Source organism: Sinocyclocheilus rhinocerous, unplaced genomic scaffold, assembly GCF_001515625.1.
Source record: "Sinocyclocheilus rhinocerous isolate Xijiao unplaced genomic scaffold, SAMN03320098_v1.1 scaffold509, whole genome shotgun sequence".
Lineage (NCBI taxonomy): Eukaryota > Metazoa > Chordata > Actinopteri > Cypriniformes > Cyprinidae > Sinocyclocheilus > Sinocyclocheilus rhinocerous.
The window spans coordinates 775247-787692 of record NW_015652428.1 but is presented as its reverse complement, the minus strand read 5'-3'; the positions used below and the strand labels follow the sequence as shown (position 1 = coordinate 787692).

General features: G+C 37.1%; 2 protein-coding genes across 5 annotated transcripts in view; both read right to left on the bottom strand.

The window, feature by feature from the left end:
- LOC107715095 (antithrombin-III-like) overlaps positions 1–5134 on the bottom strand; it is a 12544-nt gene extending 7410 nt beyond the window's left edge. The window contains exons 1-4 of one of the 2 annotated variants that reach the window (XM_016521149.1): positions 5014–5134; positions 4147–4560; positions 2727–2942; positions 2511–2648 (exon numbers count right to left, since the gene is read on the bottom strand). In XM_016521149.1, coding sequence (XP_016376635.1) covers positions 2511–2648; positions 2727–2942; positions 4147–4506 — 714 coding nt within the window. In that variant the 5' untranslated portion in view covers positions 4507–4560; positions 5014–5134. The remainder of the gene's footprint in view (positions 1–2510; positions 2649–2726; positions 2943–4146; positions 4561–5013) is intronic. The other variant, XM_016521148.1, reaches the window with a different exon arrangement.
- A 4080-nt stretch (positions 5135–9214) lies between these two features.
- Positions 9215–12446, bottom strand: part of LOC107715093 (roquin-1-like) — a 26815-nt gene continuing 23583 nt past the window's right edge. For all 3 annotated transcript variants that reach the window (XM_016521142.1, XM_016521144.1, XM_016521145.1), the window contains 3 exons: positions 11337–11468; positions 10998–11089; positions 9215–10823 (listed from right to left, as the gene is read on the bottom strand). In XM_016521142.1, coding sequence (XP_016376628.1) covers positions 10667–10823; positions 10998–11089; positions 11337–11468 — 381 coding nt within the window. In that variant the 3' untranslated portion in view covers positions 9215–10666. The remainder of the gene's footprint in view (positions 10824–10997; positions 11090–11336; positions 11469–12446) is intronic.

The following is a 12446-nucleotide window of genomic DNA, read 5'->3' as shown; positions in this document are numbered from 1 at the left end:
CTGTTTAAATATGAACAAGGGATTTACAACATTAAAGAAATCATTTATTTATAACATGTACATGAAAAATCTAAAAGATTGGACACAACTATGGGACACGGTCGTGCAGCAGCGAGCAACAGTGAAAGAAACCTCAAGGTTGTAGATGTGTGAAATTGTATAGGGCCCCATTCCTGTATTTTGCCTGGGGCCCCCAAATCACTAAATCCGCCCCTGACCATAACTGTTCAAATAAGTTCCAGAAATGTGTCCTACTTGGTAAAATCATCCCGACCCAAATTTTGCACAAGCAGCAATTCAAATGTCACAGAGAAATATTCAAAGTAACATTCCAATACTTTAAAAACAGTTCTTCACAAGTTTGAACCTAAATGCTTCTCACTTAAAGAGCGCACGACGAAGATGAAAGGTTATATATCATAAATCTTTAATCCAACAAGGGTAAATCCAAACACTGTAGCACAGCAACATTTAAAAAATGTAGACGTAAGACCAGACAAACTCAAAGTAAACATACAGAACCTTAAGTACTCAGACCAAACAAGGACAATTAACTAGGCACACCTGAACAGAATAATACAATCAACAAAGGAAAACAATGTCCAAACGAACAGAATCCGTGACAGTAAGAGCTATCATTATATTGCACTTCTGTTTTTATGCCGCACAGTACACATAAAAAAACACACAGCATGTTTCAAAAAATAAATAGCTGGGTATGTAGTCTTCTTAAGACTCATATTCAGATCACCCTGCATCAGTTAACTGTGTTGCATCCTACTAAAAGTAGCCAAATTCTATTAGGCCATATTTACAATTTCAAACTTCCATTTCAATTAGCCAGTGTCAAGTGCTACATCCAAACCAGAAGTGGCCCTCATCTGTTTTAAGATGTATGGGGCATATGGGCCATGTCAAATGTGGTACAAGTTAGGCTTACACACTGATCAGCCAATGCTGACTGTGCAGTATATTTGCCAAAAGTGGCCCAAATTGTTATTAATTATTTGGGCAATATTTGTCATGTTACATGCGGGCCACTTTAGGCTCACAGCCACATTAGCCAGTGCTCACTGTGCCATATCTTTGCCAAAACTGGCCCAGATACGTTTTAATATACCTGGGCCACATTTGCTGAAACATATTTCAGGACCACATTTGGTTCAATTTGTGCTACATTTTTGCCAAAGGTGGCCCACATTTGGTTGGCACGATTTGGGCCATATTCACTATTTACCACATGAGCCACTTTAGGGTCAGATTCAGATTACACATTGCCGTGAACACAGCATCTTTGTCTACAGAGGCTCACATGTGATTTGATACATTTGGACCATTTTTGTTATTTTACATGTAGGCCACTTCAGGCTTACATCTATTTTGTACGGGCCATAAGAAGGTCAGCAGTGCCGTATCATTGCCTTAAGTGGCCCACATCCGCATGCTATCTGGGATTTGTAACTTGACAATCAATATTTAAATACAATATTTCTGAGGAACTAATCCCTTCAGATCTGCCTATTCAGATTGTGTTGGAATGTGTATGGTAAAATGAAAGATGCCGAATTTTCCCGTCTTCGTTATAAATAAAAAAGCAATTTTACTTTCATTTCCACTGTACCAAACCCATACCATATCATGACTTCAAACCCGAGGTACGCACCGAACCATCATTTTAGTGTACTGTTATACCACTACTGTCTATGGTGCTGAAGTGTCTGTTTCTAATTTGCTTTGCTGTGAGCCCTGTCATAATTTTATTAAATGCTTACATTCAGGTTTGTTGGTATTGTGGTAGGAGGGGGAGTCTGTCATATGTTTTGCAACCCAGCTTGTTGTCAACATATTCTACTGAAGTGTACACACCGATTTTGTGATGATGCAATTATTTGTAAAGAGAATTAGCATCCCAGACAGCAGACAGTTTCGGCCCAGATCCGGCCCACATCTGGCCTGCATGGATTTCACACGGGCCAGACGTAGGCCCGATCTGGGCCAACACTATGTTGCTGTCTGGGATTTTACTTAAATTAGCTGTGTTTTATTTTGATAATTCAAAATTCTCTCACTATGCTTATTGCTTGTTGCTTTTCTGAGGCTGGACTAGCTCCTTAAGAGCTGGAATTGTCAAAGTAACTAGAAGAGGACGCAGTAAGCTAGGCTGGTAGTTTTTTTCCCAATGAGTGAAGGTGGTGATAGGGCCAAGGTTCAAGGGTACATTTATACCACAATTCCTGGTATACACAATTTTCCCTTGCGATTTTGAACATTTTTGCACAGATATCAATGTTGTCGAAAAGTTCCTCATTCATACAGATCTCCGAAAACGACTAATAGCACTGTATTATGCATGCCAGGCCAGTAGCTGGCGATGCCGAACACTACACACTTGCACACATATGCATTACACACACACACATATGTGTTTAATTGGTGTTGGAGCCAAACTCTGCTGGAGACCCCAAAAAATTACATTTTAATTACAAGTATCTCTCTGCATTCTCACTTACTTTGAAGTAGATTGCGTTCACCAAGACTAATATGGTGTTGGAGTCTATTGAACCTTCTGGCAGGGTGTCTTTTATTCGGTTCTCAGTCTTGTTGGCTATCCATTCATTTATCGTCATCCTTGAAACTTCCGGTTTCTCCTGGAGGATGAAACTTGAATGTTTAGTACAGGGTCAAGGATAAGATGACCTACATTTAGACACTTATGCCAATGTAACCTTAAAATCGAGAGGCAGCATCTTGGCTCCATAGACCATCTCGCTGATGTGCTGGTAGGACTCATTAAAAAGCGTAGATTTGTCTCCAAACAAACGGTTTGCAGAGATCAATTCTGTCGTCTCATGCTTTTTGCGATATAGTCGACAGTTCAGCTTGGCGAAGAAGAAATGGACCTGGTCTGATGTCTTCTCCTTTATCGTATCGAACTGAAACACCTACATGTGAAGAATAGAGAAGTTGTTGACCTGCTCAAGAGATCAATCTTTATTTGGAGTAGGGCTGTCCTCGACTAAGGATTTTTCTGGTCGACTAGTAGGCGTTCATTTTAAGCATTAGTCGACTAATCGCACGTTTATTAATAAACATTTCAAATCATTATAATGAGCCTTTTCCTAATAAACGCTCAAGCACACGCATAAAGCTTGCCACAGTGCACCGCAGAAGTAATGATTATGAATGTGTCAGGTAAAAACAGTAAGGAGACTGCATTAACATTTTAATAATTTGATAAACTAGCGCTTTCTTTGTTTTCAGTTTAAGAGATGAAGTCGGCGACACCGGCTCGTCATCTCCGCAGTAGTGATGCGCCTGTATGCATGTTTCATACAGATGACATAATCTGAGAATATTTGTTTTCCATTTGAATTGGTTCATTTGAAAGTAGACATTTCACTCAATATAGATATATTTTTAATGTCTGTAAGGCAAAGATATACACGGAGTATCGTGCTCAAGTTCACAGAGACCGAGACGGCAGAAAGCATATCCTGTTTGCTTTATTTTACAAAAGCGCGCTTTGTTGTTATTGTGAGTACACACAAATAAACAGAGTCTTTACAGATTTGAAAGATTTATAACTCTTATCTGTATGAGCAAAAATGGCGGAGTAGGTATTTTAAGAGATCCTGTTTGCTTTATTTTACAAAAGCGCGCTTTGTTGTTATTGTGAGTACACACAAATAAACAGTCTTTACAGATTTGAAAGATTTATAACTCTTATCTGTATGAGCAAAAATGGCGGAGTAGGTATTTTAAGACCAAGTGACCGCACCGGCGCCTCTGTCCTGCAGTGAGAGCTGCTGTTCTGCTTCCACACTCCACACAGACACTTTGAACAGCGCACATTTTTCTAGATTAACATTAGACTGAACGGCCATGTAAAGTTGATAATAAATATTTCAGATGATAAGCCATATTTGAGGTCGAAGAATGATAGGCAAGAGTTTGGATGTTCTGCCCGATGTACTGTATTACCACAAAGACCAGCCGTTAACGATCTGTCCATCACGGACTGCGTGACTTCGCCAATATGAATAAAAAAAATGTTTTTTTAGGCGATTAATAAAATTTTGGTCGACTAACGATTAGTCGACTATTAGGGGGCAGCCCTAATTTGGAGTTACAATTACTTGACCTTACTTTCATGAGCTGCTCCAGTGTGGTGTTACAAGCCCCTAGCTTCGTCATGGCGAAAGCTGTTGAGATACTAACTGGCGACAGAAAGATGTTTTCATCGTTGGACTTTCCCTCAGCAAGCTGCTTGAAAAATGAGAGGGCAAAGCGGCTGTTGGCTTTGGACAGTTCCCACACTCGAGGGTTGGTCCCAGCTGGGATCTTCTCAGGTTTTTCAGTTGGTAGTGTTTCAGGATCCAGGCTGCGGTAGATGCACATTGGCTCCAAAGGTAGATCTTTGGGCTTCGCGGTGCAGATATCTTTGGCTGCCTGGACCGAACAGAGGGCAAGTACCCACAAAGCCCACGCACATGCCAACAACTTCATCCTGCCTAAGGTGGAGTGGGAAACCAGCCCAGGAAGAGCAGTTCAATGCAAATTCTGGTGGTCAAAAAAGTCATGGAATCATGCAATACAATGTCTATAGCGAATTGGGAAGATTTTTTTTATTTGTACTGTAATTAGACTTAAGCAAGGAGCAAACATTTTTCCATAGCACTACTTTCCTAAAATTAAATGCAATGAAAAAAAGATTTCACTTTAAAATCCACAGTGGTTACAAAGAAATAAAACCATTTGAAGTTTAAATTATCATAGCTGAGCCAATTTCGATCATTTTTACTTCGTTAATCATACACTGCTAGTCACAAATGAACATTTTATCCGAATTCTATTTCACTACCAATAGTTGACTTACAAAGATCCACTTCATACAAGGATTGTGTTGGAGGCGAAAAGTTAAATTTGAACCCTACGAATCAACAAAACGCTTCGTACAACTCAACTGCTCCGTCTTGATCAGGATGTTCAATGCATTTAAAAAATTTCACGTACCTGGCGTTGTTGTATTTCCTTGTTAAACACCAGCTTTGGAGCTATGTTGTACTAAAGTAAGCAGCAAAATGAAGAAAACACTGTTCTCTGGACAGGTCAGTGCCCTTAAGAGCACTGGAGTGACTAGAGAGATGAAAGTTTACTCAGGACAACCTTTGAGCTATTGATTGGTTTTGTTAGATTAACAACAAGCAAAGCAAATTTGACTAATAATGTGGAATCTGTTCAAAACATTGTTAAAAAGAACTATTTCAGTACAAATGCCTGAGGTGAAACTATTTTGTGTGTTATCAGTTGTTTTGACGTTTGTTCAATGTTCAACACCTAGTGGTTGTTGTGTAAAAGTGCATGAATTTGTAAGAAAGACCAGATAGGAAAATGGTTTACAATGTCATTTAATCGTAATCCATGCCAGAATCACTGCTGCACATAAAATACATTTCTTATTAAATAATTTTTTTTTTCAAGTTTTTTTTCAATATCTAATTCAAAAATCCAGTTAGCAATACCCCCTGCAGAAGAAAAGCAATTGTATTATACAAAAATGCAATCCAAAATTTCACACAGTGAATTCTTGTACAAAGAGGAAAAAAAAAAAGTATTACAACTACATCCACATTGGAGAAATATACTAAACATTCCTTAATGGAGTATAATATACAAACACTGACTTTCTTATTCAGGTTGAAGTTAAAATGTACCTTAATTTAAGCAGTCTATCATGAGAGAACATGGGAGAAATAATCAAAAACAATTGTATATCCCGATGTTAGGAATCATGGTGAAAAGACCACAATGCAACACCCCATCTCACGAAAAATAGTCAATACATGAGTGCAAGCAACGAGTTACAGTGGGAACAAACATACAGAAATGAGGTGGACAGCACTCTCTTTGGACACACTTGAACACAAACACACAATCATTCCTTTCAAAACTACATTCTACAGCTAGCTAGAGGCTAAAACACTAAAGCCTGTACTTGTGCACAACCCTTGTGTTTTCAAGTAACATTATGACTTCTCGTAAATCTACTATGTGTGTATGTGCACGGTGCATACTTTCCCCTCCAGGCCAGGGAACAATATGTACCATTAATCATTTATCTGTGTGGGAAAACATACTACCGTCTTGGGTGTTTCAGGCACCAAGTGTCAAAATTCAGATTTCAATTCCTATTTTTTTCACGTTTACAACTTTTGACACTAATTAGTACTACATTCGTATTTCAAAACGAACCCTGAACATAGTCAACAATCACAATAAGAAAATGAGTTCCAGTGAGGAAACACAGGGACATTTTATTAGACAGCGATCATAAATACAACAAATTTTTTTTTTTTAAGAAGTCAAAAAAAAAAAAAAAAAAAAAAAAAAAAAAAAAAAAAAAAAAGTGTCATTTCACCTCAAAATCGAAATAATAAAAATCAAGCACTTATTTTTGTTGTTAGATTTGTTTGCATTGAAACAATTAAGCCAATTTTGCAAAAAAATAAAAATAAAAATTCTCATCACTGTGATACAGTAACAAAAGCTATTTTTCAAAAAAAAAAAAAATTCTATAAAGGCAGTACTATAAATATTACATTGATGTATCAATAATTGTATTTTTTTATATATTTTTTTTAAATTATGTCTTGCAATACAGTATTACTCTGTTTAATGTCATGACAATAACATTCTCCACGCAAAAAATTAAAGAGGTTGCAAAAATGGGCTTCATTTCATGCGATATACACTTATTTTGGGGTGAATTGTGACCATTTTTTGACAAGTTTCATGAGATTCACCTGGATAAACATTTTGGTTCCCTTTTCAGTGATAGTGATTCCCATTGGCTCATGGGCGATCATGTAAATGTTGCTTTGCAACAATAGTTTAAAACAGTTGGTTTTCAAATGGCTGACTTCAGATACAATATAAATTGAGCCCTTCTGCAAAAGTTTATACAATCTGCGTTTCGTTCAAGGAAAAACTCAGTCTTGGTTAGGTACAAAGGAACTGTCAGGGATTGTATTAATGGCTTTTATGAGATCAGTAAACCTTGATTTGTTTATCTGTATTATCAGACCTCCAATAATGTCTTTAAATAGGAAAAATAAGCCTAATACTTTCCTCTCTGAATATGGATACCGAATTACGTCAAAATACACAGACTGTCCTTGTTTTCCTGTTCCAATTCAGAACCCTAACATCAAAAGACCACCATCACACCATGAAACATGCTTAAATACTCAAGTTCACTTGCATGAAACACATAAAATGGCTACAAAAACAAATGACCTGGCAATAAATTCCTTTATCTCAGAAAGGATAGGCAGTACTCAGTTTGGCGGCCTGAACGCCTGCAGATTCGTAGAGATCATTTAATATAAATGCTGACTTAGAAGACTGAGAAGAGTTGAATATTATAAATCGAGATGGTTCGGCTACATCTAAACACGTGAATAACTGCACATTTGCATAAAGGCACAGTCTTGACGTCTTCAAGTCTCGAAACTGGTTAAGTGAAAATTGCAGTCCTGAAGAAAAAAAGAAGAAAAAAAAGAGAGTGCGCAACATGATGTTTACACCCAAATACACTAAAATCAACCCTGAGATAAAGACAGAGGTGTTCCTTTAAACTGAAAAAATAAAGATGATGTTACCCAGGTGGACCTAGGACTTCTAGATCCTAAAAATACCTACAAGAGCGTTTTAACATGCTTTTGCCTTTTTAAACCAGGCGTTCGTAATCCATTTTAGTTGCTTCAAAACCAACAACAACAACAAAAAGCCTCTGCTTTTCTTTGTTTCTTTCAAACAAATTTTGGGTAAATTCGTGCTATCCTTAAAGTCTACACTGTGCTTCACAGTGGTTGCCTAAACAAAGTTGCAATATCCAATCTTAACGATTGCTTAAATGTCGAAAGCTCAGACCAAAGCGACAGTATTAACGAAAATAATAAAAACAATAGAAATCAACTCCAACTTAAGAGAAGTTCCACCAAAATAGGTGCTTTTAAGGTTGTGGTAGGATGTCTCAAGAGATCATTTATATGCTAGCAGGAAGAAAAAAACTAAAATAAAATAACCTCGAACTTAAAGCTAAATTAATGAGCCTGACAGTGTAAGTGAAGAGATCTCGCCGCCAAGGAAGCAACTACATGGAAGGATGCAAGTTTGAGATTTACAGTGCAAGTGTTTTAAAAAAACCTAATACAATACTGATCGCAGATTAGCTGACGGAAATATAATGTGGACTTTAACGTTAAGGCAAATTTAAGAGTTGCCAAGGTCTGTGCAGAATCTGCCAACACATTATCCTCATATTGCGTCTTTGCTTGTTTATTTTGGCTAGTTTGATAAAGCTGTCAGTTTTTCTTCCAAAATCTGCACAGAAAATGTGAAAAATGTCTGCAGATTCTACAAAGTTTTACTTTTGTACCCAACAACACGGCAGAACTGGCTGGTGGCGGGACTCTAAAGATCATTGGAACTGACGTAACTACAAACTCAATTTTTGGTTGAGTCGGAAACAACCAATTCCAAATAATGTGAAATATGGAAGCATTCATGCTTAGTGGTTTTTCCATCTGAACAGATTTGGAGAAGTTTAGCATTACATCACTTGCTCACCAATGGATCCTCTGCAGTGAATGGGTGCCGTCAGAATGGGAGTCCAGACAGCTGATAAAAACATCACAATAATCCACACCACTCCAGTCCATCAATGAATGCCGTTTCTTACAAACATGCAGCTTTTCACATAAAAAAAAATTATTTCAACTTTAAACCGTTGCTTCTGGCCAAAATATGCATCCATAATCTATAATAATGCTTCCTCCAGTGAAAAAATCCATCCTCTGTTGTCCGCTCACATCAAAATCCATATCTGTTTTTGCACTGTTTTCACTTATAAATGGTGCTTGATCTGTGCATATTTCTCTTCTGGTTCAAACGACATGACTTTTTTCACTGAAGAAAGCAGTATTATGGACTTGTATTTTAGCCAGAAACAACAGTTTGAAGTTAAAAACATCTTAAAGATGGATTTGTTTATTACAAAAACACATCTTTTCGCCTTACAAGACATTAATTAATGGACTGGAGTGGTGTGGATTACTTGTAGATTATTGTGATGTTTTTATCAGCTGTTTAGACTCATTTTGACGGCACCCATTCACTGCAGAGGATGCATTGGTGAGCAAGTGATGAAATGTTAAATTTCTCCAAATCTGTTCTGATTTTGTTCTACTTTTTGGGTGAACTATTCCTTTCAAAGGTAAGGAGTCCAAGCTTTTCAAGTCCAAACAGTCTCCTGCAAGACACGTGACAGTAAAGCAAAGTATAGGAGCTCAGTTAATCCCCCGATCAGTATTAAAATGAAGTCGAGGAGGACTGTGATGTACACGCTTGAGCCCAGCCTGTAGGGGAATTCGATCGAACCGGCCCATCAAAACAACCTTCTTTAAACTTCAAAGACGAAACGGAGAATGAAGGAGAGTCTTGAGGTGGCTACAACTGGATCAAAGTCTTTTTTTGCTTTGAATATACGCCACATCTTTCAGGATGAGAAACATCACATATACAAAAAAACAAAACAAAAATGTGGCTTGATCTGAAGATCGTAATTTCACTGACAAAGTGAAGAGTAGTATATACGCACTCTTACAACAGAATGCATCTGAATGCATTACCGTAGCGGCTTTCTTTCCATCCTCAGGATGGAAAAATGTAACTATACCCACTATGAAAAAACCAGAGTAACCTGGATTGTTATTTCTATTCACGTCCACAAAATATAGAGGCTGAATAATGCATCCCTGAGGACATTACCACAGAAAATTATGATTACAGGCGGTTCAATCGAAATCCCACAGGCAGTGTAGTGTAATATGCTGAAAACAATACAAGGGCCCTATTAAGACTGGAAAAGGCTTTTGGGTTTGTTGGCATGAGAGCAATTGAGGTAAAATCAGTGAACATTGGGGTTTACGAGTATTTCTATAACAGACAATAATGTGCATTGCAGCAATCACACTGTAAAAGCCTAAATGAAGCCTAATGTATGAAACATGATACATAGTTTAAACCGTCAAAATTGGTTGAATATGCAGCAAGCCTGCAGTTATTGTAAAAACAAAAATCAGTTTAAACACTGTAAACTCAGACAGAAGTGTAAACGCCACACCAAGCACGACAAAGAGCGTAACTACCGAAAACGTAGCACATAATGATAAAAATGCAATTTTGAAACCCAAGATAGTGGATTAATGATAGTTAAACAACATAACTGAGATCATCTTATACGTTGCCTGACATACACTTAAGACTGTGGATTTTTCGGATTCACCCTGATTTACGCGGCTATGCAAAAAGGCTAGTCTCGAGAAGGAGGTGAACAAAAAAACAGGAAGAAAATACTCGACAGCAGATACTGCTGTAAAAAGAAACTAAATCAGGGCATGACTGTGCAAGTCTGCTGAGGCACATGCACAGTGAATCCCACCCATATTTGCCTGATGGGTGTTTGAGGGTCGGCGGAGGAAGCTAGGCGCTCAGGATTAAGCGAATGAATACAGCGATGATGGAGCATCCTGCTCTAGAGGGTTTAACCTGGCATAATAGAGGGGTGGTGGTTGTGGAAGGGAAATCTGAGGTAGAAAGCCGGCTAGGAGTGGACGACTCCATTCTTGGGCAAATCAGGGCTGCTGGCCACCTGTTCGGAGGACAAACTGAGAGATGACGTCTTGCTGGTCAACGAGGACATGCTGCTGCTGACGAGACCACAGTCCTGGACCAAAGCGATGGAGCCGTTTGAGCCCTCACTACAATTAAAGAGAGAAAGACGATGAGAACTACTGTGATGGACACAAGAAAGCACAAATCTTGACTTAAAAAAAACAACAACAACATAAATAGCACTTACACAACTGAAATGTAACTGGTAAAACATTTTCTATTTTTCTTTTAATTTATCATGTATATTAGTTATATTTCACCTAAGAGTGAGTGGATGTTCATCTCGTTGCAGAGTGTGTTCGTCTTGTCCATTTTCCACTGAGACCCGCTTGTACTTGCCATCGTGGTTCTCCTGAAGGCAAAATAATGTAAATCACATGACTTCCTGAACTTCACTGAGTGAACAGAGATATAAAAGTTACTCAAATTACACTCCACAGTATCAGTTTAAAAAAAACACTACTCTTACAAATGACCTTGCTTAAAAATGGATTTTCTGCTCAAGAAATGGCCGCAGTCGCATGAATCATTCACCGGTAATAGAATATATTAATTATGAATAATTAATAGAAGCTCTATAAATTGCATGTCTCGCTTACCATGGCCATCTCCTGTGTCCTCATGACGATATCTCTCTCCACCTGGTGCAGCTCGAGACTCAGCTGTTCACTGGACAAATTCCCAGACGACCAGTCCACTCGAGACGGCTGGGACATGACTGAGCTCGGGTTCTGCCAAAAGAGAGAGTGAAAAGCTGAATCATTAAAATAACAACAACTAATTATATATATATATATATTTGTGTGTGTGAAAATATATATCAGGAGCGTTTCCTTCAATGAGGCAAGGGATGCAGTGCCTCAAAATATTGGATAAAAAAAATAAAAAAAACACTTAAGCAAAACATGGTCAGGTCAAAGTGTCTGAATAATTTTTGGTCCCAAATTTTTTATCAATTTTACTGGTAGTCCACTGTGTGAAGAAATTTTGGGTATGTCGCAGTTTACTTTATTTTGCTATGCTCACTTACATAAATGAACTATAGTGTCCTGCAAAATGGTCAGGTCAAAGTGTCTGAATGATTTTTGGTCCCACATTTTTATCAATTTTACTGGTGCAATGAAAAATAAATGGTTAAATTAATATATATATATAATTTTTTTATTTTTTTTATTACATGTAGCTAAAATAAATTACCTTAAAAATAAATAAATAAAATAAATAAGTATCTTTTTTTTCAGTGTAGTCCACTGTATGAAGGATCTTTGGGTATAATATGTCACAGCTTACTTTATTTTGCTATCCACACTTACATAAATTAACTATAGTGTCCTGCACCCACTAGTAAAAATAAATAAAAAAATTATATCTGGTGTCTGAATAATTTTTGGTTTGACTGTTTATTTTAAATATAAATATATACACACTATATTCTAAAATACTCCATACATAAATAATATAAAAAAAAAAGGAAATCAAATAAATAAATAAAAATATATACCGTTTATAAAAAATAATTATGTATTTATATATTTATATATATATATAAGTGGATTTTTTACACTTTGGTGTCATTTAGTAGTATTCCATAAAGAAAGCGTTATTAATCGCATCCAAAATAAAAGTTGTTGTTTACATGATATATGTATGTGTACTGTGTTTATTTATTATGTGTATATATAAATGGACACACACAGTATATATTTTGA